Source organism: Manacus candei, unplaced genomic scaffold (assembly GCF_025592945.1).
Source record: "Manacus candei isolate 608988 ecotype Guabito, Panama unplaced genomic scaffold, ASM2559294v1 h1tg000050l, whole genome shotgun sequence".
Classification (NCBI taxonomy): domain Eukaryota; kingdom Metazoa; phylum Chordata; class Aves; order Passeriformes; family Pipridae; genus Manacus; species Manacus candei.
This window is the reverse complement of record NW_026138098.1, coordinates 20,292,353-20,320,172: the sequence shown is the minus strand read 5'-3', so window position 1 is coordinate 20,320,172 and position 27,820 is coordinate 20,292,353. Positions and strand designations below refer to the sequence as shown.

Genomic DNA, 27,820 nt, shown 5'->3' with positions numbered 1-27,820 from the left:
TTTTGCCACTCCCCACTGTTTTTGAGACTGACTGTGTGTCCAGTAAATTCATCCACTACATAAGTTAACACTTTCAGATGTGTACTCTCTATCCTTGCCTGCAGCTCATTAAAGAGTGTATTTATTTTTAAAGAAGGTTGTCATCATCTCAGAATGTTCAAACTTTTCTTTATTTTTCTTGTCAGAGTAATCACAAAGAGGATTTCTTTAGTTAGTGTTGCATAAACTCTTACGATATTTTCCTCATTTGGAGACAGACTGTGGTGCTCTTTTTAGTTTTATCACATAACATTTTCACACTGAGAACTCCCATTGATTATGCAGGATTATTAAAGGAACATAATACTAGTTGAAATGGTGGAAATAGCTCTTTCATGCAAGTATTTCTTTCTGCAAGAAACAGAAGTTCTTGAAAGTTGCAAAAGTTTTGCTGTAGTTCTACAATCAGTTATGGAGGCTTACGCAGGAATGTCAGATTGAAGATCTCTAAGCTGTATAAAGTGTGATATAAATGAGATGATCATGCTAGTTTCTAAATCATTCTTTTAAGATTATTTTACCAGGATGAAAATCCATTTTGTTTTCTTTTGACACATCTATCTGTTGATTCTTAGCCTGTCGTTCACCTCTGACAGCGAACGTACATTAGTAATTTCCTTTGATTCCAGTCAATTTAACATCTGGGACTTCATCTATCAATTTGCTCTTTCAATCTTATCACCTAAACTTTGGTAGAGAAAGAAAATTCTGATGCATGGAAGATTTCAGAATTTTGGAATCCAGTTTTGTTCCAATTTTGAGCACAAGCCTATCCCTGCATCACATCCCAGGCCTGTCTGTCTCATAGGCAGCAGACCCTGGAAACCTGAGGCCTTTGACTTCAGGATAGTTGCCAGGCAGTTTTGCTGCAGTGTTGTGAAAATTGAATTGCTTTTACAGTCTGTTTGGATTTCGACAAATTGACTTTCGCTTATGGAAAATGTTCTTTTGGAGGATTTTCTGCCTATTCTATTAATACTGCAAGGGAAAATAGAAAATGAAACAAAAGGAAATGTTTTAAGTCTCTGATGAGTGAAAGCATTTGATTTCATGACATCACTTCTGCACAGGCTTTCCTTAAGATACACATGCACTGGCAGAAAATGTGGCCCACTGGTTTTCATGAGCTCTTGTGAAAATATTTGTTAATGACTAAAAATTGTAGGAGCAAAATTGATTTAGTCTAGCCTGACTCATTGCTACATTTTTACTCTTCCTCTGTGACCTTAAACTGCATATGACTTTCTGTAGAATTAATGCTTAACTGAGGAAAAATTGAGTGAATACCTCAGTATTTGGTATGTTTATAGCATACCTTAATAAAATGCCCAGCTGTTAGGTGATTGATGAATAGCTTGGAGAATGGGTTATTAATGAGTTGCATTTGGTTTTGCACCCCACTTAACCAAGACAGAGATTAAGAGAGAGCAGGCTATAATAAAACATCAGGCTAAGAGAATTCCTCTCGTGAAACTAAAATCAGGGTAGCAGAGAAGTGGGAGTAAGACCTGAGAGCTGTCAGCCACCCTTTCTTTGCTGAGACCTCTCATACAGCCCCCTCAGTGCTCTGATGGAGCATCAGGGCTGATTTGGGAAGATTTTAAATCCTCCTGGACGCATGCTGGGCAGGTGTTGCTCATCTCAATTGGGGCTAAGGAGAAACAGGCATAAAGGGAAAGGAGATTCTGGGTTTTACCCCACATCTTTCTGATCTTGTGGCATTTTGATTTTTTGAACTACCTGGGAACACCTGATGTGTTATGGATCATTGGGAGTCAACTGAGTGAGATCAGTAGACAAGGGAGTCCTGCTGGCAGTGAATAGGAGCGTGTGGGGGCTGGCAGGGCCTCAGAGGGTGGATTGTACTATGGGGCGTAGCAAGCATGTGCAGTGCCTTCCATCACCCACCACGGTGGTTGTTAGCGATCATGGTGTTGTTTACATGGTGCCCCAAGGGTGTGAGGTGCAACAAATGTAACATCCCAGAGACCTCAAGGGGAATCTACTGGAGAGTGAAGTGCTGAGGAAGGGGGGAGAGAGAGTAGGAGAGGGAAAGAGAAACAAGCCAGAAGCCACAAAAATGACATACAAAAAAAAAAATTGCTTTTATTTCTCATGTGCACAAAAAGAGAAAAGAAAATGGTCAAACAGAACTGAAGTGATGAGGAAAAGCCAAGAGGGGCTGCAGCAGCCTAGAATGGATGTGACCCTGCACCTGGCACTGGCCCCCTCCCCTCCACGGTCTCATGTCTAGCTTAGCCTGGAGATCATCAGCAGAGCTGCTCTACGGTTAGATTTGTCATCAGTTCTATAATTGTCAGTTTGGTCCCTCCTTCCTGCTTTGCAAGTTTGCCACTGTCCTGGGCCCAGTCAAGGAAGCACACTGTGGTATTTGTGGGTCCCTCAGAAGCCCTCACTCTGTCAGTGCCAAAGGGGGCAGCTCAGCTACGATTCTTATTTCTTTGCCCAGAGGGGTGCTTTTCCTTAGGGACAAAAGGGTGGGTTTTTTCCAACAGTTCAGCAAACTAAAAATTCCTTTAGAAAAATGTTAATATGCATATATAAGTATATACTCAAGAGAAGAAAGAGGTGCAGGGTTTCTTTGTTTTCCTTTTCTTGTTTGTTTAACGTCCTCACATTCATGTTGTGATTAATTCTGCAGTTGTACTCTGAGGTTGATTCATCGCTACCGATGGGTCAGAAAGCATGCAAACTTCTGTTACCACAGCAGGGCTCATTGCCACCAACCCTCCCCAACAGATTTACAGGCCACACCAGTGTCAGCTTTAATGCATCCACCTCATGCAACCCCTTCCTGTGTCTTGCCCCACATCCTGTTGGGCCAAAAGGACATGGGAGCTTCAGAGAACAGGACTCAAAAGTGCTGCCAGTTTTAAATACCATGGTCCCTGTTGCCAAGCATGGCATTCGAGAACTCACGAGATTCTTCCCCCATGATCAAGTTGAGACAGAAGGAGATCCAGGTTCACGTTTCTGCTTGGTCCATTAGATAAAGCAAACATAGCAGCAAAACTAAGAATGATAGGAGAAGGAGGAAGTGAAGGGAGAGCTAAGAAGAATAATAAAGAAACAAAGGATGAGTTGTGAAAAAAAGGAAAATAGAGAAACGTAATGGAAACATTAATTATTATTCACAATAATACTTAACAGTTTGATAGAATTTTCTATCCAGAATCTCAAAGCACTGAGGCAGTGCTAATTGATTCAGCTGCGTAATCCCCCTGTGAACTAGAAACTATTGTTATTCCCATTTTATACAGAGGGTTGGAACTGAGGTAGAGGGGGAAATTGGATTTGACAAAGGTTTTCTAGAGCGATAGAGAGAACTGGGGAGTTTGAGGTCCCAGATACCCGCTCCCATATCGATAATGCTGTTCCCTCCCTGGATAGAAAAGTGCATTGGGAATGAGAAATAATAAAAGAGAGGGATAGAAGTTGAATGGAAAGAGGGTGTGAGAAAGAAATATGGGAAAGGTAAGACACAGCAGAATTGAGGAGAGGTTTGAGTCAGACTTCACTGGATTTTGCATAATGATTTCTTCCTCCAATCCTTTTTCATTTTTTTTCCTGTAAAATTTTTTAAAGGAAAATAAAAATAAAAGAAAAAAAGTTCCACCTATACAGAAGCAACTGTTGGCCTGTTGGGGAAAGGGGTCCTTCCAAGGTTTGGCTGTTCCCTCAGGTTCTGAATTTGTGCTGTGCTTTATTGAACACATCGTTTTGTTTTCAGTGAGCACAACGAGACTTGCACAGTACACACAGTGTGTTCCTTATCTACAGGATGAGACGAGGCTGTTTTAATAACTACCATGATGAAGATGGAGATGAACTTATATACAAGAGGAATTGCCTTCACATTACACACATTATCTTCCTACAAAGCAGCAATTGTTTTTTGCAAATAACATAATATTAAATAATTGGTAGAATTTTTGCGTTTCCTGCATAGTCCAGTCTAATGGAATCTATATGAATATTGATGGTTTTCTTCTGCATAATATCACCACATAAATCCCCACGTCAGCTACTAGACTTGGGCTATAATACTGCTTTACAATGCATCCACCGACTGTAAATCAAAACAACCAACACAAGAAACTCTTTGGCAAATGTAATTCAGTACATTCGCATGAGGGTCTACAGATGGTGGTGGAAGAGGATTAGACTGCCCAGTTTTTTTGCATAATTCTGCTTTCCTTTTAATTTTTCAAGTCAAACTACATGCTGTACTTATGAACTTTCCAAACCAATCCAATGCCTGGTGGAAATCCTCTTTCATCAGTGGAGTTAAACCAACAACAGATTTGGCCCTCCAAGGGTCAAATGAAGCCAGCCATGAGTGAGCCAACTAAATCCTGCTTTCAGACCCTAGCTCATGTCTCAAGTTTAGCAAAACACCATTATAAAAATAAGCATTTCTGAGCTGCTAGCTTTTCTCAAGCTGGCCCCTGGGCTGCAGGTGGCCAAGTGGGAGGTGTGAGAGTCTCTTTTCTTTAGTCTCCTCAGGACCTTCTCCGTGTTGGTCCTGGGATTTATTGCCTCTGCCCTGACCACCTGCTGAGTGAATCTGGGTGGTGCACAAATAGAGCAAAGGTTGTACTGAGAGACTAAAAGTGAGACACTACTAACAGGGTTCAGCATCTATCTGATGTCTGTGAAGGAAAACAGGAGGAGTGGTGAAAGTATATTTTTAGAAATTGCACAGAATTTTCTTCTCTCAAAGAATAAGATGGGATAACAGGCCAAATTCTGGTCTCAGTGATAGTGTAATAACTCTGCTATTTGCAGCGGGTTACTCAGAGGTAAGATGTGCAGAATGACACTTTTAACAGATCAGGAATAACCTCTTTGATTTTATTCTGCATAGGAACAGATTTTAGCTCTATATCTTCTATGTAAACATCCCCCCAAATTCCCTTATCATTTGGGCACCCCATTAAAGAAGACACGGACATATAATCAGCTAAATCCATGCAAAGGCTAAAAGAGTGAGGTGAAAGGGGCCTTTGGGATCAACACAGCTGTTTACTGATGGTGGATTTCATACATACAAGTTTAACTTGGAGACAGAATAGAGTCCACTACCACATCTCCTCAGAGGCTTTGAACTTTGGATTTTATACATGATGTTAGCTGTACAGATTGCTCCACTGTTCATTTCTATGCCCTTTGGGGGTTTTATTCTCAATCCTGTCTTTGTCCACGGACAATAGCCCATGAGTTTTATCTGAAACCTCTCTAAAACAACAAGGATCTACTTTGGCAGACTTGATGCCCTGGGGGCAGGCTAGAGCTGCCTTCATGTTTTCTTTGAGTAATTTTTTAGGAAGTGTCAGTGCAAGGAACAGTTTATGAGTTTGCTGACAATACAGAAGTAATAAGCATTTCTATTGACAGTTAGCCTTTTGCAGAACAGTGTTTGTCAGTCACTTGGGAACCAAAAAGAGCAGAGAATCCCTAGAGAATCATCAGGTGAGCATTTGGGATAAGGGGTAAATATTAGGATGCACAATATAGGATTGAACATGAAAAGATGGGGCTGTATGTTGGAACTGGCTGGTAGGATGCAGGCATATGTATTTGAGTGGGGCCTATAAATTACTAGGTGTATGAGCAGATGGACTGGGAATCAAAGGGGGGCCCATATAGCAGGGCTATAGTGATTAGGAAATTAGGTGTTGGGCACAGATAATGAGGCTGTTGTCACCGGCAGCAGAGAATGGGTGTTGGGCATATCTAAAATTGCAAAAGTTGGGATGTGGGTGAACTGAAGTCGTCATGAGTAGAGGTTAAGGTAAAAGGACTGAAGGCTAGGGGCTAGGGAACCAAGCAATAATCCCAGCCAATCCTGAATTTGTCCATCTCAGTCTCAGCTGTCCAGAGGGCAATCAGATGGGCCCAGATGAAGCCCCACACTTTCCACCACACAGCGCAGTTAGAGCGCAGCTGGGCTTGTTTTCTTTGTTTGCCAACCAGTGACATGGAAAACGTTTGTTGACTCAGAGTGCTTTTTTTGTCGACTGATGTGTTTGGTAACTTTGTCAGATGTGACTTGTCCACACTGCTCCCCAGAGACAGGATTTTGGGAAAGGGGGAGGAGGAGGAGGCTCCCGGGTGGAGCTGGCATCCAATCCTCTCCAATACCACCATCCCACTGTAGTGCAAAACAGAAAGGAAACAAAACCCTAGAGTGAAAGAGGAGCATCAAACGTCAGAGGAACTTGTCTGCCATTCAGGTGGTGGGGAGGGATGGGACTTGGAGTTTTATTTTTGTAGGGTTTTTAATTATTATTTTGGTTTTTTTGTTGGTTTTGTTCACTTGGGTTTTTTAGAAAATTGGGGATTTTTTTGTTCCTTTTTACAGACCTTCATGACAAAGCATAAAAACACAGTTATATTTATATATCTATTTATATATTTCTTCATTTCGTCGGTTTGTTTGTAAATGTTGCTCCATCCTCCTGTCTGAGCTGATTGTGTGTCACAGAAATTGTGGGTGTATGTGTGAGGTTCCTCCCAATTCTGGCCTGCAAAGTCACCACCCGTGAGGTGCAGCCAACTCTGGGGGAATCCGTGCTGGAGAGTGGGGATGAGGTGCACAGAGAACCCCTCATGGGGTGCAGATCATTACTTGGTCCTTTCTTCGTTGCCAGATGGGCCAGGGCTCTGTACTGCCATCTCTGCTCTAGCCAGACTGTTCCCTCTGTCCTGGGAACAGGGTGACCATCACAGGTTACACACATCAAGAGTCCACCACAGAAGAGTATATCTTTGGGGAACAGTGTTTCATGAGCGGCATTCTCCCCTGTTTCCCTGGCCCTTACCGCTCCCAGAAAGGGGTCCTGTAAGGCAATGGTTGCCAGCTGCATTGCTTCCCAGTCCCCCTGGAGTTCTGGAAGCCGAGTGGACTTCATGTGGCTGAGCTTTACCCAGGGGCATTGGAGGGCTCCCACAGGAGAAGCCACTTGGCCGCAGGCTGTTCCCGGCGTGGGGGAAGCGGTCGGGGCGGAGGGCAGGGGGAGGGAGGGGGTCTCAGTCTCATGTGGTGAGCGCTTGGTCCGGCGCCTTCATGGCGAAGAGGAAGGAACTGGACTGTGGGGAGGAACGGAGAAGGTCTCTTCACCCTTCCCAGGGATGAGGGAGGTGATCAGACAGGTACAATGTGGAGGCCTAAGCTGTCGCCCTGCAGTTTCATGTGGTTTCCATGGTAACTAGTGGCGGTCATAGGCAGCGGCAGCAGTGGGAGGTGCGGAGCCCCGGGATGTGGCACTATAATAATAAGGGGAACCTGAAAGTTAACACAGGAGAAGAATGGACTGGTTGAAAGGACAAACAGTAAACAAAAAAAACCAAACCAAAACAAAAAACACAAACAATCAAACTAAGAAAAGAAATACAGGAGAACAGAAAAGAAAAGGAAAGTTAGGAAGAAAGAAAAGCAAAAGAAACCAAAAGAACGAATTTGGAGACTGAGCTCCTAGAGGGATTAGGGAAAGGCAATCAGTGGAAGCCAGCTGAGGGTTGCATTTCAGTGGATAGATGCTACTGTGGCCTCTGGATCTGACAGCCCTCTATGGGAAGGAGATCCTTTTGCTTCTTCTGACCATCAGTAACTAAGCCCGTGAACTTTTGTGCTGGTTTGGGCTGAGGTAGGGTTAGTTTTCTTCACAGTGGCTGGTATGGGGTTGTGTTTTGGATTTGTGCTGAACACAGGGTTGATAACAGACGTGTTTTCGTTATTGCTGAGCAGGGCTTACACAGAGCCACGGCCTTTTTTTCTTCTCGTACTGCCAAGCTGGCAAGGAACCTGGGGGTACGTGGGAGGCTGAGAGGCGACACAGCTAGAACAGATGACCCAAACTGGCCAGAGGAATATTCCATACCGTATGGTGTCATGCTTGGTATTTAAAGGGGGGATAAGAAGGAAGAAGTGGGGACGTTTGGAGTGATGGCATTTGTCTTCCCAACCATTACATGTGATGGGGCCCTGCGCTCCTGGAGATGGGTGAACACCTGCCTGCCCATGGGAAGCAGTGAATTAATTTCTTATTTTACTTTGCTTGCATGCGTGGCTTTTGCTTTCCCTATTAAACTGTGTTTATCTCAACCCACAGCTAGTTTTCTAGCTTTTATCTTTCTGATTCTCTCCTCGATCCTCGAGTGAATGAGCGGCTGCATGGGGCTTGGCTAATGCCTGGGGTTAAACCACAACAACACTGAAGCACAAATACGTCACACCTGATCTGTAACCACAAGGAAAGTGTCAGGGCCAGATGTTCTGAGCATACCTGACAAAGTATAATAGGTCACTCTTATAACCAGGAGGAGAGAAATGAAACAAAATTACAGTGTTTTACTGCTTGGAATTTGGGTCACATTTGACGTGAAATCTCTCTAGATGGTTATCGAATGTGTGTTAAATAGTGATTGATTATTAAGATCACATTTACTGAGGTTTAACAACACTGGAATAAAATGTGCATCTATTATCCAGTTGTTAAACCTCAGTAAATATGTAGATAATAATCACAACTGATTTATTTTACATATAATAAATATCTTCTTATTCCCTTGCAAAGAGGTGGTGTATTAGAAGATAGTCTCATAGGATTTTTTTTTCTCCTCTGAAAAAAAACCCTGATTATTTCTGGGCATATTAGTCACTGGAGATGGATATATATCACTGCAAGACAACTCTTCTGGCTATTGTAAACCTAATGATGCAGCCTGTCTCCCACTCTGGACACTATTCTAACTGGTTGAATAGGGAGAACTTCTATGGGATTTACAGATCCCCAGGAATTGAGTCTGGGTTTAGCTGGGGAGAGGAGTGAAATGTTATCTGGATTTTTAATAAGGCCTTGAAAGGATGCTGATTACAGCCGGAGAGAGTAACAGAACCTGAATTTCATTTCTGATACAATCTGTAATAAATTGTGGATGCAGCTCACAGAGAAGCCAGAGCTGAACTTGAGTTCTGAACCATCTCATGAAAGAGGAATTGGCTCCAGAACTGCTACAAAACATGCATGAAGTATATACCCATTTCAACACTGGACTGAGAGTGAGGGAAAAGGCCTATCACCTGCCCAAATACTTGAAAACCCTCTTCAGAAACAAACAAACAAACAAAACCAAAAAACAAAGAAAACGAATAGACAAACAGAAGGAGCGCGAGGCTGGGGGTGTGCTGTGGGAAAGAGGTACTCACTTAGTAACGCAGGGTTGCTGAACCGCCAGGCCTCGTTGTAGGTTGTGTACTGAGGGTGGCTATAGGGGTTCCCTGAGAACTCGCTCCCTGGAAGAAACGAAGGAAGGTGTGAAATACAGTTAGGAATGAAGACTTATGTCTGCTATTCCATCAAGCCAGTGTTGATGCTGAATCTGTACACCAGCAGGAAAACTAGGGTATGTAGCTTCCTTGCCCAGCTGGGACCCTGCCCTTCAGGACCCTGCAGGGCTTCTTCAGTGCAAAGTTCCTTACACATAACATTAAAAATCATAAGATTGACCTCTTCACAATCAAGAAATTAATTTAAAAGAATGAAATTCAGTAATATAAAAAAAAAAATTAAAGTGGTTTGTTTTTTCTTCCCTTATTTTCGTTGCCTTCTGACTTCCAAATCTCAAGTTGCAGTAGGATTGCATATGCAAGCTTTTTCTACACTTAACTATCGGCTTTCTTATAAATAAATCTAAGGTTCTCCAGTAGTGTCAAGACGGCAGGTATGGCAGCTTGATGGGACAAGCTCACAATAAACTCGTTGGAACTAGCAGTGCTGTTGATGGCAATATGTATTGCTAAGTTTTCTTTGTAGGGTACTGAGGGTGATGGCATATTTGCTGAGAAGAGTATCATTCCTTTTTGGAAATGTTCTGAGTAGGCTGGACTTTAATGTAAAATAAAATGGAAAAACACATGAATCACTTTCTTACTCTGTATGATGGTATTAGTCAGAAAAGTGATTCATACATGATTAACCCCCCTTTTATTCTTGGTGAGTTACAGAGAAAACTTACTGCATTCCAGCTCCAGAACATAGTTTTCTAATGATTAGTGCTTTAGGTACTGTGTTGAATCTGAAAGACAAGCTGTGCTGTGGCTCCACTTTTCACGTTTAATAAAATGGACCCAAACCAAAATACTTGCAAGCTTTGAGATCTAGTAAGACTCTGACCCAAGATTTGAATGTTGTAGAGTCTTCTTTAATATTCAGTTTTATTGTGCAGAAGGAACTGAGTCTCCCTTTTTAATAGAAGGCCAAGAAGTTATGGTGCTGCATTCAAAAAAAAAATAAATCTCCCCAAACTTAAACATGTATCATTCTATTAAAAAAAAGCATGACATTATTTGATCATAACTTCAATTTAATGCAGTACCAACAGACTGGGGACAATTAATGCCATCTGAAAGGCATTGTGCACTTAAAGGACAGTGGTAGAACAGTGTGGCTATTAGCTTCTGATGTGGCCCAAGGCAGGGGTGGAATTTTTACAGCAGAAGTGTTTGATAAACACCTGGCAGTCCCTGCTAGATACCATGGAACAGAAAAAGAAGGCAATTCAAGACACGATGGATGCCTGTGATGCAATTACCAAAGAATGTCAATTAATTATACCGTAATCTCTGCAAATCTCCCCTCACTGGAGTGTTAAAGCCAAAATCATAGATTCTCAGATGGTGGAAATGAAGGCTGTTGAAATCAGGGGATTTACACTGCTTTAAACTTGAGGAGAATCTTTCCAGCCAGGTTTAAAAGTAACTCAGGATAATAACCAAAGTAGTCGGTGCAAAAACGTGTATGCATCAAACCCCATCAACTTCCAAAGGTATTTTAGTCACAATAATTTTTAGTTTCCACATAAAACCTCATTTTGTGTGACAGATCTTCCTAACTACTGTTTTAATGATAATAACTCAGCATAATTCCATAGCTAGAAACATCCTGCACTGAAAATCCTGACAACTAGCTGGGAAGGAATAGAAACCTGCTAAGATGATCAAGATGCAATGCAGAGTCCAGATTTATCTCTACTGAATTGACTTATCTGTGGAATATACTAGAATGTGTTTGCCTCCCAAAGAAGGAGAGAAACTATCCACATGGGAATTTCTGCTTTTGAAGTGCCTCATATAACATCATTTCACTGCATGGAGGGAAGTTGTTCTGATATTTCAAGACTTCTCTCTCACCACCTTCTGAGTTGACACCCTAAACTGTTTATAGTGTTCCTAAACATGGGTTAAGTACGGGAGAAAGAGTCACAGCTATGGAGCGCTGGGGAGGAGGGAGGGCAGCCACTGGAAACAGTGTTTATTGACGAGGAGTGAAAGCATGCATGCAGCAGGATAATGAGCTTTTGAGCTCAACTGTGACCAAGAGGAACTGAGCTATCGCCTTCCCCGATCACTAATGAAACAAGTGTAATTTCCTCATCAACATTGGATTCTGTTTAACGACTCCCTGCCGCTGCCATCCCCAGCCCTCTGCAGACTCCGCGCTGCTCTGTGTAAACAGCAGTTCCTTCAGCCGGTGCTCACTTTACTAAAACGGTTTGCTGAAACTTGGTGACCTTTCTGGGAAAGAGGAAGAATTGAGGCAGAGATCAAAGATGTTCTGTTACCTGTGTGGGAAACTTCTCTCAAATGTGTAGGTTAAGTGTAGCACAATACCCGAATCATCCTTCTTTGGGTGACTAACCCCTGCTTTTTCAAGTGTGTGCTCAGGACTACTGGCTTTCTTCCATGTCTGCAGCCAGGGACCTGAAGTTATGGGCAGGGGCAAATGCGGGATATGTGTCTTATCAGATCATCCACATAAACCTCAGAGATATTTGCATGCGCTGACCGTGTTGCATGGATGTACTGCAACAGGAGACAAGCTCTTCTGTAGACTATGCAAGTAGAAGTCTAGTGAAAGGTTGTCATGAGTAGAACATAGCAGATTTAATTAGCACTGCTCAAACAATCTTCTCAGAAACAGTTTTCCACTGGAAAATGCTGTCTCATTGAAATGGAAATGTCTTGCATGAGCTTGTCAGCTTCAATGGAGTTTTGGAAAGAAAAGTTCTGAAATTATTGCAAATTGAAACAAAGTATTATGTTTCAACTTTCTTGTTCTGTTTCATTTTGCCTTTCTCATCTCATTTAATTTCCTTTCAATTCTTTCATTATTTTAATATGTCTTGACATCTAGAACATGTTGACATTACTGAAATGTTTTATCCTGATGTTCGCAAATTGAACTGTTTCAAGATTCTGTCTCCTTGTACCAATGCAGGATGAAAACAAATATCAAAAAATCAGAATTTTGCATGGATTAGAAATCTGGTTTCTGAACAGTTGTGTGTTTAGATATGCACCTTTGTTTAGAGAATACAGAGCCTCTTTCTCTTATTCACTCATATCTAAACAATAGGTTTGTTTGTATGTCAGTAGGTTTCTTAAAGATACTTCCTGAGTGGTCATCTTGCTGGCTTCTTGTTTCCAGTGTAGTTAGAGCACTGGCCCCTGATCTTTCTTGGCCTGAGGGCATGTAACAAACCACTGGCAATATTGTATTTGTTTTCTCTGCTCAAACCAGACTCTTAACAGAGGTTGCAAGCAAGCACAGAGGATCGATCTCATGAGGCCTATATTCTGTGCAATCTGTGCTCTGGGAATCTTTACTAACAGTATTTCTTGGCATCTGTATTTAAATCTTGTTGGTTTAGTCTTCCAATACAGAAACGATGAGGCATGAAGTGAGCCTAGCAGGTGGCAGGTTTAGAACAAATACAGGAAATAGTTTTCACAAAATATGTAGTTAAGCTACAGAACTTCTTACCACAGGTTGCAGTAGATGTTAAAGGCTTATATGGGTTCAGGAGACATTGTTTAAGTTTGTGGAGGGAAAACCGATAGAGGGTGTTTAATATGAAATAGAAATATACTAAGTCTGGCTTAGGAAGTCTCTTAGCTGCAACTTGGAGGCTGGGAGATCTTTTGAGAAAGTACCAATACATTCTTACTCTATTCTTAATGCTTCCTCAGTCTTTTCCTGTTGGCCCCTGACACAGAGTAGTGGCCGCAGAGATCTGCAGTGTGACCCATTAAAACCAAGTCTTCTGTTTCTTCACAGGAAGCCTCTTTATCTCCATCTTGTTGGCTTTGGTCACATTAGAAGACAGGAATAGAAGGGCTTCCTGACTGGGTCTGACCAGTGGGGTATGACTGAAACAGCTGGAACTTGATGCTCTGTTGAAAAATGCAGTAACTACTGCAGGGTGCCCAAGCAGGCCACTGGAAGAACTTCCTCTGATTGAATGTTGACATTAGATTTAATGTAAATATATCCATTTGACTGGAGTATTTTTTTTTTTTTTACTTTGAACTATAACAACTTTTTTTTTTCTATATAATTCTGCTCCTTTTCTTTTTGGGAGTATTTCTGTGGGTTTTTGGGACACTACTGTGTTATAGATAAGCGACCTCCACATCAAGGAGCTAAAATACCCTTTTTTTGGATAAGTGACCCCTGTGATTAGTGGTCTTAAAATCTTTGTCCCAGTTTAGAAGTCAGTATCATCCTTGTGATGAGGACATTAAACTTACATAGCAACCACTGAACAGTTGAGAACAGTTAGAAGTTGAGAAGAGCCTGGTTTTTTAGAAGTCTCTACTCAAAGAGCCAGTTAGTTTGGTATTATTAATAATTTCTATACACCATGACCTCCTGTAAATTTTGACCTTTAACTGATTTAAATATTGTCAACTGAATCTACCTACTGTTACTGGTGTGTGTTTATGGGAGTGTGGTGTGTTAATTGATATATATTGTCTTAGTGCTTCTCTGATTCTGGAGCCAAACCATCTAGAAGGATGTAGAAGGAGATGCCCTAAAATTTGCCACTGGAACATGTTGCCCAGAATACTTGTGGATGCCCCATTCCTGGAAGTGTTCAAGGCCAGGCTGGATGGGGCTCTGTACAACCTGATCTAGTTAAAGGTGTCCCTGTTCATGACAATGGTGTTGGAACTAGATGATCTTAAAGGTCCCTTCCAACTCAAGCCACTCTATGACTCTATAATTTATCATTTAAAGACTTTGACCTGAAAACATTTCCTATCAGTGATATTTTCGCTATCCTCACTGCAGTTTATGTTCATTCAGCTAGCTGTTCCAAAATCTGAATGAGGGTTAAGTTAGGCTTCCCACTCATAAGCCCTGGCAAATCATATGATAGTAATAGAAGAGCTTTCCGTCCTCAGCTTTGTGCTGCTTTGGTTCTGGACTCATCCTTTCAGAAGCAGAGGTTGCAGAATGGACTGTGTACCTGCTCCTTAACCACCAGAACTCACAACCCTGGGCTGTATCAAAAGCAGAAATCAGTGGCAGATAAGTTCTGTATTCTGAGCTACAGTGTCTGAGAAATGAAAATCTTGTCTCTTTGTTTATCTCCTGGGGAAAACTGTCATCAGGAGTGGGGAATAGACCCTGAGGTAAGAAACTCTTCAGATGCCCTGAAGTAAATGGTCCTCTCTTCTCCCTAAAGGGTGGGAGAATCCATAGGTTGAGATAAGGTATTTCTCCAAAGGCATTGGGTAACAAAGAAAGAGTTTGCCTTTGGATGTAGGATTAGGTAGATAGTTTCTTGGGTTGGAGGCACAATCTTACAAACAGAAGGCAGGTAAGTAGTTGGTTGTTAAAAGTGCATAACTGGTTTCTCCTGAAATGCTGTTAATCATTGCTGAGTTCTTAGCTAGTTTATGCTATAGACAGTAGGTCTCCAAAAACTGCAGGTATTAAATTACCATTGATAACTTTCAGTTTGATGACATGGCTTTAGATAGAAGGTAAGTTGTTCCCCTAAGTTAGTGGATAGGTGAATATCCTGAGCCATAAGCAGTGCATAATAACCTGCATAGGTCATTGGAAAATAATTACGTTAGTTAATGAATACTAGGTTAATTACCAATTAATTGCCACAGGTTATAGCTAGCTAGTTGCCCATAGCAGCAGTTAATCAGTTACTAGGAGGAAAGAGCTACATTACAAAAAGGGTTTTTAGCAACATTGGTTATAGGCACCGGATGATTTCTTTATGAAAAGAATTGCTCTTAATGTCAGCAAAGCAATAGCCAAGCCAGATGTGAAAGCTCTTGCAAAGCTGGTATACCAAAGCTGGTATACTGTTCAAACATGTGTGCACCATTAGTGAGGTCTGGCAGCTGACTTACCAGGAACCATTCCTGCAAGAGTTGAGGTTGGGTAGCTGCCTTGTCCAGTTGGGGGAACATGGGGTGGGTAGCCAGGCAAGGTGGTGCTTGCCATATCACGACCTGGAAGGGGAAAGAATCAGGACAGGTGATCAATAAGGATAAGATCTTTCAATATTGATTTGATATCACCTTCTCTCCCAAATGACTAGCAGCTTGATAGCAACTCCTGTGCAGCCTTCTCTTACATAAATGCTGTCCATCCCCTGAAAATTCTGGGTGAAGATTGTGCACTTTTGATCTCACACTGTAAGGGTAGATGTTAAAACTTAGCTTTGTGAGGCTCAAAAGACTTTGTTTTGTTTCATTGTAGATTTTGGATCTGTTTTACTAAATCAAAATGGCCCTGATCTGCACAGAGAATGGCAGCATAATCATTGCCAAAGTAGCTGAGGTCCTGTCTATATGCAGTGGATGCAGTTCCAAAACTGTGGTGATGTTGCTTTAGGGCATGATCAATGTGCAAGGCATTGGAAAGTGATCCAAGAGTTTTCTGTGCCCGTCTCTCTTCTCACCTTTGTCATTCATCTGCTGATGGTTTTAGGCAAGTCACTTCACCTCTCTGTGCTTCTTTTTATGCTGCAAACTCTTTGGTGCAAGGCCACACTTTTAGTACGTTTGCACAGTGCTTAGCATGAGACCAATACTGGTTGGACTCCTTCCAAGTGTTGGTGTACTGTATATAATAATAGGATCATGCAAATTAGTTTGAGTCTCACTTCATTTTTATCACAGGTACAAGTTTTTGTTTGTAATATTTAAAGTTGTAATATCTTTTCACCATCAAAGAAGTAGAGAGGGGTGTGGACTGGGTGTTTGGTTGTAGTTTATTTTTCATCTCTCAGGAAGTGCATCTGGGGGCTTCTTGGTTGATGCCAGAGGCATTTCCTCATTTGGATGGGTTAGCCTGAAAATGGGCCAGCCAGAAGGGCATTTGCTGTTAGTGCTTATTGCATTTAAATGAACGAACATAATCTCAGAAGCTGCTGGGAGTTTCAAGCCAAAACAAAACAAAACAAAAAAAACCCAAACCAAAATAAAAAAGAAGTGCTAAATAAATTAAGATAATCTTTCCCCCGCAGCTGCTGAGAGATTTACAGCTCAACCTCCAACACTGCCTACTGAGATGTCAGCCTGATCCAGGCATCCAAAGCCTTTCACATTTCCTAGGTGAACTGTAGCTCACCAAGAAGTTTGTGCCATTTGTTGTTCCTTTATTAAATTTTATCTCTCCTGTCTGTTCTAACTGAAGGGCAGGAGTCTGATTTGCCTTTAGAAGTGACAGGTTAAGTGTAGCCCATTAACACCACTGGAGTCACTGGAACCGTGCTGGGATACACCAATGAAAGAAGAAGAAGAGTTGGTTTAGCTCTAGTAGCAGCAAAATGGTAACTGATAAAGCAGGCCCTGGAACAAGCATGAAACTTGGCTGGGAAATCAGAGATAAATAACAGTTATAAGGCAAAGCAAGAACTAAGAGGCACGGAGCTCAACCTGAAGGGAGGAAGTTTCTCTGGCATGAGGTAGGTTAAAATACAGTGTCATTGCTTTCATAGGTCTTGACTAAAGATTACTGAGGTGATTTACTCAAGAAGACAGAATTGCAACTTCATTCTTTCTCCCTCAAGAGGTTCCTGATCAGTGGCTGATGTTCCTAGCTCACCTCCTCTTAGATAATGGCATAGAACTACCAGGCAATGGCTGAGCCATTTTCCAGCCGCTCCCCAATATCGATAAAAATAAATATGTAGTGTCTCAGGGATTTATGTTCTACACTCTTTTACTCATTTATCACCATCATTCCTTTAGTGATTTGTAGCTGTGCGTTAAGCTGTATGAATAACGCCTACTATATGTAGTTATTTTTTTCTCACATTCTTTTAAGGCAAGAAATTTTCGTGCTTAAAATTCTTGTTCTTTTAGTTTCATTTATTGACTAGCCTGAGATATAACAACAGGTGATGAGTGAGAAAGCAGTGTCACTGAAAAGTTAAAGATAACATTATGTAGCGGCAGGCAAAATTAATTCATTTTGACACTTCCATTCAGTTGGGAACACATATACACTCACTCTGCTACTTTGACGTATGCACATATGCCCTTGTGTTTTTATTCAGACACGAGTGCAAGAGGCTGATGTTCAAAACTGAGCATGGAAAATTTGCTTGGAAGTGATCATCTGTCAAAATCCCAGTCTTGAAAAAGAAGATAACAAGTACTGTATCAGCAGCATCACTAAGAGTCCCACAGGGAGGCTCTTAAAATGCTGTTATATGTAAGCAGGCCCCTTCCATTACCTCTTCTCATTACAAACAGGTAGACAGGATTATTAAATTCTTGTACTCCAAGGCTATGGCAAAGCTAACTCATAACATGCTTCCAACTCCAGCCATTCTCCCTCCTCCAAGAGCCTTCTGAGTGAGAAACAGCATCTGAATCATTGTGACATTGTTTGAGCTTTTGAACACTTTGCCCCATGTCTAATTCCCTATAAAGGTCCTAAGGCAGGTCCCTCTCCTGAAACACAGTGCCTTCTAGGTTAGAAGTTGGTCATATATGACAGCATCCCCAAAGATCTGTATTGTTGGAGAGAGTCTGTCAGGAGACTTCTTGGCTTAGGAAGTGCCCAGGACTCAGGGGCTCTTACTGGCTGCAGTAAGGTTGGACCAAGGCAATGTTAGGAACACAAATCTTCTCTGATGTTACTTTCTGTTTTCCTACATGGAGGTTTAGAAATGGAAATCTCACATGACAATACAAAGGAAGGATGTTAGGTCAAAAGAGAAAAATAATAAACGAACATGAAGGAGGTAGAGGTAAGATATGTTTCTTGAGTATTAGGAACTGTGGTCTGCACTAAGACTTGTCTGTTCTGTAAAAGCCCAGATTACATCCTTTGAAAAGTGGTCAGTGGTCACCTCAGATAATACCCCCTATTTCATCCAAGTTACCCTTGAACTTCTACAGCAATGTTGCTTCAGTCACCTTGGTCAGGAGTTTTCCTTAGTATCTACCTGAAACTTGTCCTTCCTCCTCATCCTCCCCTCCCACCTGCTGCTCATAGGTGCTGCCATCTTCTGCAACCTATTTCTTCACTTCTACTCTTGCCTTAAAGGCCACCTATGTCAGGTCTGTATTTTTTGACTGTAAAACATTATAGTCTCTCACACACCCTTCCTGCTCTTGACATTCATACATGATGCTGGGTTTCTTAACTACTTGGTCTGCTGTGTGAAGGCATCAGCTCACACTGACACTCCCAAAGCAGGTGACTCAAATACTGCCCACAGCATAGCTGTGGCAGTGCTCACCAACTGCCTGTGTGTTGATCTGACTTAGTAGCTACAACCTGTGCTGAACAACCCAGGCAGGATTAGAGCTGGCTAGGATCTTCAAGCTGCTATCATCTCCATTAGGCTAGCACACAGTACCTTTGCTGGGCCTACAGTACACAAGGACATTATGGCTATTGAGGAAACACAGGATTATGCTGTACAAGTGCTTCTATGCTGAGTCTCAGACCCATCCAGCTGGGACACCCAGTCACTTCTAAGTAGTTACAGCTTCTTTTCCCATTTTATTCTAAAAAAGGAAGGATAGGCATGAAATCTTACTGTGACTTCATGCAGCTGAGAACATATGCTGCATATGCAGACCTGGAACGTGGTTGCTCTGGTTCCCACTTGCACTCAAAGAGCTTGCAGCATTTACTGGCCTCCCCGTCAGACGAAACTGAACCCTTTTCCTAGAGCATCCCCACTCAGTTTGTGGCCAAGGCCGGTTACCTGCTATCAGAGGCTGGCTGCTGGACTGCCCAAAGTGGGCACCATGATGAAGGAAGGCACTGTAGCAGGGCGTGGACGCATCGTCTGAAAGGGCCATGTGGAAGGGCTGAAGATCAGCCTGCCCAGAGCCGACCGGCGTGGTGGGGGTGAAAGGGGTGAGAGAGGCTCCATGAGGCTCTTGCTTTATACTGAGGGGAGAGGAGAGGTTTTCTGTGGTAGGGTAGGGGATGGACACAGACAGACAAAGGGAACAGGGGAAGGAAGAGGAGGGTGGGGAAGGGAGGAGAGGAAGAACAAAATGGGTAAATGAAAATGGAGTGGTTAAAATCTACAGGGAAATTAATTTTAAAACAAAAACAAAAATAAAAAGGTTAGGAGTAGATCAGAGGAGCCAGTGCTGAGACAACAGCAGTAAATGCACCTGGGGGCTAGGCTCAGACTGCAGGGATGCCTCTGCAGGGGCAGCAGGAGATGAGGGGAATGGAGTGCCGTGGCAGATGGGAGGGATGAGATGCAGGAAAAGGAGAGGTGAGAGAGGGAACATGCAGGAGGACAGGAAAAAGCATAGGGTTGGGAAGAAGAATGCTCTGAAGCTTTTGTGCTCCCTTTCCTGTTGCTTTCTCTTGCTGGCTGAGGGCACATGAAGATGCTACATTTACACAGTTTGGCTCAAGGAATTATACCACTTTTTCTCTTCAAACTCAAGGTAACCTTCCCCAGAAGAGCAGCGCTGTTACGAGTACCTATTAAACAGGTTGCTGAGTGTAATTGTCAAAGCTTCTCAAGCCAAATTTTATAAAGGCTTTGACAAAAATGGTGTAACTGGAGTTTGGGGTGGTTAAAATAAAAATGGGACTGTGCAATTAATAGGTAGATAGATGGATCAATTAATTGATCTTGTTCACAGTGGCACACTTTGGAGATTTAACCAGCTGATTGGTTGCAGAGTATAAGTTTGCCAGATAGATACCTTGACAGAGAGACATAATGGAGGAGACAAAATGTAGGGGACTTATAAAAGGTCTAATTTTCATTGTTGTTTATATTGGACTTCCATTTCTGATGTGCAGATTTGCATAGGCACAATAGATACAGCTTTGTAACTGCTCCTAACTCAGCTGCTGAGTAGGAGGTTTGGGAATTGGAGAACTCTGTGACCTAAAGCATAAGTACTCCAGAACACTCACTGTTTTTGGGACAGCAATAGTAGAATGCTGTATTTGAATACCTGAAAGCAAAGCATGGATGATGTGATCAGATCCTATCCAAATCATCTAGCAAACCATCCATCCTCAGGGAAACAAATTAATGCCAATAAATGAAAGCCATCTCTTTGCTGTGATGGCAAGTGTTGCCAATGGCCTATGAAATAAGTTAGTTCTGGTGGTTTTGGTTTATACAGAGAAATACAAATGTGACATATAATTAGGTCATAAATCTGACTTCATTAATGTAGAACTGGCTTAATTAACTCTAGGCATTTTATTGAGAGGCTGTACTGCTCACCTAGACAATAAAGGACTGGGCAGTTTCTATCTGTGAATTCTGTTTATCCTGAGATATTTGTTTCCTGAAGGTTTGCTACCTGGTGAAAATGATAGTTTGCCATCTGTGTTCTGCTCCAAGTACTTCTGACCTGGATGGCCAGTAAAGGTTTCTGATCACCAAGACTCCTTTGCAGCAAGGACATATGTTCATGTTTCAGTCTATTGGGAAGGATCAGTCCTGGCCAAAAGGTGTATGGTTCCTCTTCATTTAGTTTACTTATGTGATGTCTCTGGTATGCTAAGTGAGGATTGTAATTTCTTTTCCTTTTTTGCTAGGAAGCTCTGTTTGGCAGGGACCTTTTGTGGAGGATATGCAGAACAGAAGCTGGAGTATCTGGATTTTATTGTACAGTTAATTAAAGTCACCAGAGTAGGCAGCACATCAGTGTGCAGCTTCTGCTTTTTACAACTATACACTGTCCTACAAGTGTACTAGCGAACTTTCATATGCCAGTGCCAGTCTCTGTAGATGGAGAAGCTCCAAACCTATTTTTCTTCTGCATCCTCTGTCATCAGATGGCAAGGAGTTCACAGATTTACCTTCAGAGCAGACAGGCAGAGTTACCACCAGCCTTCTGGGAGTGCTTGAAGCCTTTATCCAAATAATGTTGATACAAGATAATTTGGATGAATAGATCTATCTGCAAGCAGAGGGCCAAAAGTTCCTCTGGCTTTCACAGGCTGCAAGTGAAGTGATATTTTTCAAGGAAGCCACTTGACAGTGATACGTAAATAAACTAGGGACACTTTGGTCCTGGGCATTTTCCAGACTACTTTTCCAGCTCTCTGTATTATACAAAACACAGCAGGTGTGGGGAGCTGCTAGGAAGGAAAGGACAGAGAAGAAGGTGGACACAGGAAGCGTGGGTGGGCAGAAGCAAGAGGTGCTATGGGCAGAGGTTAATCCTGTTTGCACAGCCCCCAGGCACATTGGGTTTCCTAGTCCCTCCCCTGCTTTATTTCTCTTTTAAAGCATGGAATTTTCAGCGATAATCCTTCCTAAACCGCAGCATTTTTCAGGCGCTCTGTGTAAGTGAAACCATAATCTCTGGTAAAACAGACCGCTTAAGCTGCTGTAGCATTAGGCCAATCTGATCCAGCCCCTGGATTTCCGCTCTGCCCAGCCACCACAGAGAGGATTTCAGCCTGAAAGACTGTGTAAAGCCCTTGCAATGGGAACAACAGTGCTGGGCCTTGCCTTGCAAATCTGAGAAGAGTTAAGGGACCAGGAGCTATTTGTCCTGGTGTTGTGAGGCTGTTAAAACGCCTGTCAGACTCACAGTGGAGATGAGCCCAGCCCTCTCTTGAACACATCAAGGCTTATGAAGAAAAATTCCTCGCACCTTCCAGAGTCAGCACCACTTACTCAGTGTGGGGGGATAAAGGAGCCAACAGTAACATGGCAAAGAGACCTGGACGCAATAATGCTAAACGCTTTTCTCTCTAAGAGTAGTGGAGAGGAGGAGAGTATAAGGTCAGACAGCGAATGATTGCACAACCAAAACTCAGACTTTTATGTGTCTATTTATCTATCTGTCTATCTGTCCCTATACACCCTGCAAGTGCACAGACATAACTTATATCCCATGTATCTTTACTGATGGATGGTATTTACCATTTTTTACTCCTTTGTTGTCCAACTCTCCCCTGACTAAAAGCACCTGAATTCTGTCTCTGATATAGCTCCTGCCACTGCTATGCTGGAATAATTGCCCCAGCAGTGAATTATAGCTCCAAAGTGTGTCAGTGTAGACGAGATCAATTGATTGATCTATCTATCCACCTGTGAATGGCACAGTCCCATTTTTCATTTTAACCACCTCAAACTTCAGCTGCACCTTTTTTGTTTTCACTTTTGATTTTCTCCATTCTGTAATTCTTTTTTATTTGTGATGGAGAACTTGCCCCTTCTATCCTAAGTCCCACTACTGCCAGCAAGCTGTGGAATAGTGCCATACTGGCTTGTCTGTGTCTTGCTGGGAGCATTCCTCAGTAAGGTTGTATCAGCAAACCCCAACGTATCTGTCTTGCTCCTAAGTCTGGAATCGAATAGGGGGGTGGAATGAGTTTGCAACCTCTTTCCGAAGCAGCAGTAATCTATTCCTGACCCAATCTCCTTTCTTCTTCTAAAAGACAAACAATATCCTTGTTTGTAAGTGACCTCCCCCCAAAAAAAGAATCTCTCACTGTCCTGATGGGGGAAATTTGAAAGAGTCAGCAGGGTGGGGACATGGCTGGAAACATATGAGAGAACCACGTTTTATGCATCTCCTACTCCTCTCTTTCTGACTGTACTTGCTGAGTTATGGCTGTTTTTCTTCCTTTCTAACCCTCTCCTCTGTTATTCTGGCTGAGAGTGAGAACTGGTGATCCCTGGCCTAAATTCCCCCTGCAAATGAAGGGATTTTGGCCAGACAGGGTGAGAGGAAGATTCACAGCTTTGAGTTCCTACAGAGACTCATGCTTTCTCTTTTATCATGCTCTCTCCTGCTGAAGGGAAGGGAAGCAGAGATCGTTGCAGGACTAGATAAACTGCTTGTTTTTCATTGCTGCCTTCCTGGAGGATAAGCTACCTGCATCCAGTGCTCCTTTTCTTTACAGTAAACGAAGAATACCAAGATGGCATATCCATGCGTAAGGGATAGCTTGTACACACCCACTCAACACTGTTCACCATCTGGACAGCATTTCCCATTCTTCATCTTTTCCTGAGGTCTCTACCAAATATTTGTATGACCCCAGTTCCCCACCCTTTAGAACACATATCCTTACAGCATTGCTTAGGGATCACTGTTTTATCTATGAGGAACTGAGCCCAGAAAAGACATACCTAAGTTCGTGTATGAACCCTGTGCCAAAGCTGAATCTTATCTCAGGAGTTTTGGATCCTATGCTTGTACCCACCATTGAAACATCTTTTTAATCTCTATTCCTTCAAAAAGTTTTGTTGTGGCAAATAGAATGGCACTGAGTCCTCAGAACTCATGGACCGGTGAATTTACACTATAGGCAGTGGAGTCACATCATTTTATCCCATGTGGGAATCTTGCCTCAAATTCCAGAAGCCATACAAAAGACCAAACTGGACTGACATAGCATATTGTTAGTTTCTTCTTTCTGTCATGTCAAAAGAACCACTTTTCTATTCTTAGTTTTCTAGGTTTTCTGGGGCAAGGGCATTATGCAAATTGCACTGAAGATAAAGACTGTCCTATTTTTTTTCCCTTCTCTGATCATAACAGGCCTGTGCTAGAAGAATTGAAAAATATGCAAAGACTAATATGCTTCTCGTTATACCTTTTGTGTCTTCCTGTTGACTGGAGAATGAGCCTTGTGTGTTCAGGTTTATTTTCTGTTTCTGCACACATCTGTCCATGTTCTTAGCCCATTACACTGTTGAAGTACGTGTTTAAAGAAACAACCTTGGATTGCTTTCCCCCAGGAGTCGACACTGTTGTGACATCACATCACACGTCAAGTTTTCAATTCTATTTGCCCTATTTTTTTCATAAAACTGGATTTTATAAAACTGTGTCTGATCTGATTAACTGCTGCTCTCAGAGTAAACTGACCTGCTAACTCTGTATGTTACTTTCAAGAGAAAATTCTTATGGTCTTCATACAGACTAAAACACAGAGCTTCCAGTAGACCTGTGATCTGGACTTACTCTTTGAAACTGTTTGAGTACTGTGAGTACTGGTTAACCACTGGAGAACTCCACTGAAGCCAATTTTGTTTGGCTCTAAGTACATTTGTTTGCAGATGGAGCAGATGAAGTGTCCTAGTTTGAGAAGATATGCTTTAAAGACTTGGGCACAGGGGGGAAAGTTGTGCAACTTGTGCACTTGGCAAACAGAGAAGTTCAGTGAATTTTATATTGTTGTCTCATTTCCTGAGTCCCAGCCCACCAGATTTGGCCATTTCTCCCTGCCTTGAAGTGTAGCATATGCTTGTTCCTGGGGGGGTTGCGACTTGAATATTACCTCTTAAACCGGATGTTTTTGAAATATAGGCTGGGAAATGCAATTAGAACACGTTAGTTTTTCACATAGTCCTCATTATAGGTAACTCCAAGGTTTCATCATAATGATATTTTACTAACCATAGGATAGAATAGATGTTCCTGGGTAGCCTGCAGCAATCCTGAACTTAAAAAGATGGGCCAAAGATTGCCGTAAGCTTTCCATTTCTCTGAAAGACTGCAGTGGGTAATTTCAACTGTACAAACAGTGGGCCTGATTAAATCCAGTACAGCTGATGGAGATCAAAATTATTAACATCTGCTGACAGGTGTTGCTTAACACAGATATAAAGCACAGTCTTTGCTGTCAGTGGGCAAATATCTACATCATAAAAAATTTTATCAAAGCCATACTCATTGGATCCTTCATTTAGCCCCAGAAGAAAAGGCAAAACCTGAATTGTTGGGAAGACAATATAATTATTTTCTCTTTTAAAAAGTCCCCTTTTGTCCAGCAGCATAGAGTGTGGCAATGCTGTCCTCTTGCTGAAGAAAACTGGGCTGGCAATGCCCATTCACTGCTATTGTCATTATATGACATTATTGTCATTCACTGCTATTGTTCACTTAAATGCTAATTTAAGGAAGGCAAAGATATTATTTCTTTTGGGCCCATTCATTTCTGGGTTTCTCAGTTCAATATGCCTTTCAAGCCCCCAAGCTGCCTTCTTCAGCATCATAAAGTTATTGTCAGTGAAACTTACATTGAATGCATGGAAATAGTTTATGTGATTCCTTTCCCCGCCTGCTATTCCTGTCTGTTCCAGGAATCATTCATCTGACTATCTATCACTCTCAGCCATTTGGTCCTGGAGAAGAATAGTAACACCTTTTGCCTTTCCAAATTCCTGTTGACTAGATAAGATATTATCTCTTCTTGAGGAGGGGATTCAGTTGATTAAATTTGGAGGTCCTGTGGACTTCTGCTTTTGCCAATTTCTCACCTTAAATATGAGAGGCTTGTTCACAGAAAATACCTCCTTCGTTTTGGTGAGGCAGGATAGTAACAGCCTTGTAACAGCTACATGAATGACTATCATCTTCCACTTTCAGGGCATTGAGGCATCCAGAGGTGTGCCCAACAGGCTGTTTGACTGCTGTGACTGCAGCCGTGGTGCTGTGCCACAGAGTGCGGGTCTGCATCTATAGGATCTGCCATCACTGAAGCCAATTTGGGGTCCCTAGCCATTTGCTAAAGAGGTTTTCTTAAGTCAGCTCAGTCAAGCCCTGACCAGGGCCATTGCTCACTGGTGTCAGAGGCTAAAGTAGACTGGAGCAAGAAAGGAAATTTTCCCCAGTACAAACAAAGAAAAGGGGAGGAAATGCTCCCCCTCTCAGCATAATGATATAAGTGCAACTGAATGTAACAGTCAATTTAAGTCATGCTTTAAAACAGCAAGCTGGATCAGCTTGTTTCACATCTCCACTACGAGGCTGTTTTCTAAAAGGTTTAATTTTATGGGTGGTAACATATTTTGACAAATACAAAATTTACACTAAACATGGTTATTTCAGTTTCTGCTGAGTAGATGGACTGCATGATGTGCACATTTATTTAAGCAATTATGTTGTTTAATATAATTTGTCTTCACATATTATTATATGGAAAATAGTGAATGATGAGTCCATATTATTATTCTATTAGATTATTAACTTTTTACTTGTGATCTGTGTCAAGTTATATTTGGATGGAAATTAGAATTAAATTAAAAACAGTATTTGTAATTATTCATGCTAATTAAATAAAATGACCACAAGTTCCCTGACTTCCTAAATATACTAGAACAGAAAAAGCAAGCTTTTCTAAGCAGGTTTTGCATTAGAAATTACATATTAAATGAAGGAAAGGACAGATATAAGGAGGAATTTGAACTGATTGCAGAACCTTATTTTAAAACGAATAGATCTCATCCTTTCACACCAACCTTAATTCACTCAGCCTTAATTCACTTAGTTTGAGGAAAACAAATATTGCTGCTTTTTCAAATCCTAATTTGTTTCTTAGTTTTGAATGACCAGGTTATTGAACAGAACAAAATTCTCTTCAGTCACTCACTAATCTCTAAGGAAGGAAATATCTTCACCTCGAAGGAGGCTAAAGTTCTCAAAGGAGTGTTTATCATTTCAGAAAAATTTTGGATCCAGGTGTCTAGCCAGTGATTTCTCCATGCTTAGCATCACAGCTTTCTTGAAAACTTTCATAGAAATCAGGTGCTGTTTAAGTACTGGTTTTTTATGTTTTTCAGACATAACAAGTAGCCTTTATGTCAGTAATTCCAGGGGTTTTTTGCATACATTAATATACGAATTAAAAAAATTAAACTGAAAAAAAGTCTGAACCCGTGCCAGAGGGGAGAGGTCTGGAGGAAAGGGAAATTGATGAGGTTTATGCTTTTTTGGTGCCTTTGTTTGACACATTGTGAGTTGTTGCCAGGATTTCTCACCCTAGATGATACTTGTTGTTTTAGGGAAATATTTATTTCCCAGAGAGAAGGAAACATTTTCTATATAGGACGTGATAGCTGCTTTGGTGTGTGGTGATGACTTTAAAGTTCTCTATTCCTGTTAATAGGTGCTAACTGTAGAACAGAAGCACTCATAAGCCTCCTCAGAGGAAGAGAATGGGACACATACTTCCACTTCAGTCAACAGTAGAAATTCCTGAAGTGGTTTTTTTTTCCATCTTATCTTCTACCTTTTCTTTGTAGATCTCACAGATTGTAGTGGGCTTGCAAACAAGGTCTATTTAGTAAAAACTTCTGGGATTCAACTGTAAGGGAAATTTTTCTTCACCTTTGCTGTCATTTTACATTCCATTTAGAAGGTAAATCCATCCCTTTAGTAGTCTTTTAATGAGCAAGTTTCAAGCCATACATGAAAAGTCCATTGTGCTTTATTTGCCATAGTGCCATGTCTCTGTTGGGTAACTCCTGGGCTAGATAATTGAGTTGGAAAGGTCTCTGTTCCCAAACTATTAATCTAAGTCCCCAGAACTCAAAACCTGGTTTGAATACACCCCATTTCTTTCATGCATGACTATTCCAGAAGCTGTGACTTCTGATGGTGCTTAAAGAAGTATCTAATTGTTCTCTTCTTGATTCAAGGCTTGTGTGAACACTTTGTGCAATTCCTCCTGTCTTGAGGTTC

At 41.7% G+C, this 27,820-nt stretch overlaps 1 protein-coding gene across 12 annotated transcripts in view; it reads right to left on the bottom strand.

Moving 5' to 3' along the window:
• Positions 1-4,531: 4,531 nt before the first annotated feature.
• PAX2 (paired box 2) overlaps positions 4,532-27,820 on the bottom strand; it is a 99,580-nt gene continuing 76,291 nt past the window's right edge. For 3 of the 12 annotated variants that reach the window (XM_051800131.1, XM_051800136.1, XM_051800142.1), the window contains 4 exons: positions 19,105-19,314; positions 15,281-15,382; positions 9,272-9,358; positions 4,532-7,348 (listed from right to left, as the gene is read on the bottom strand). In XM_051800131.1, coding sequence (XP_051656091.1) covers positions 7,272-7,348; positions 9,272-9,358; positions 15,281-15,382; positions 19,105-19,314 — 476 coding nt within the window. In that variant the 3' untranslated portion in view covers positions 4,532-7,271. Of the gene's footprint in view, positions 7,349-9,271; positions 9,359-15,280; positions 15,383-19,104; positions 19,315-27,820 lie in introns of those variants that run through there. The other 9 variants (XM_051800130.1, XM_051800132.1, XM_051800133.1 and 6 more) reach the window with 4 other exon arrangements.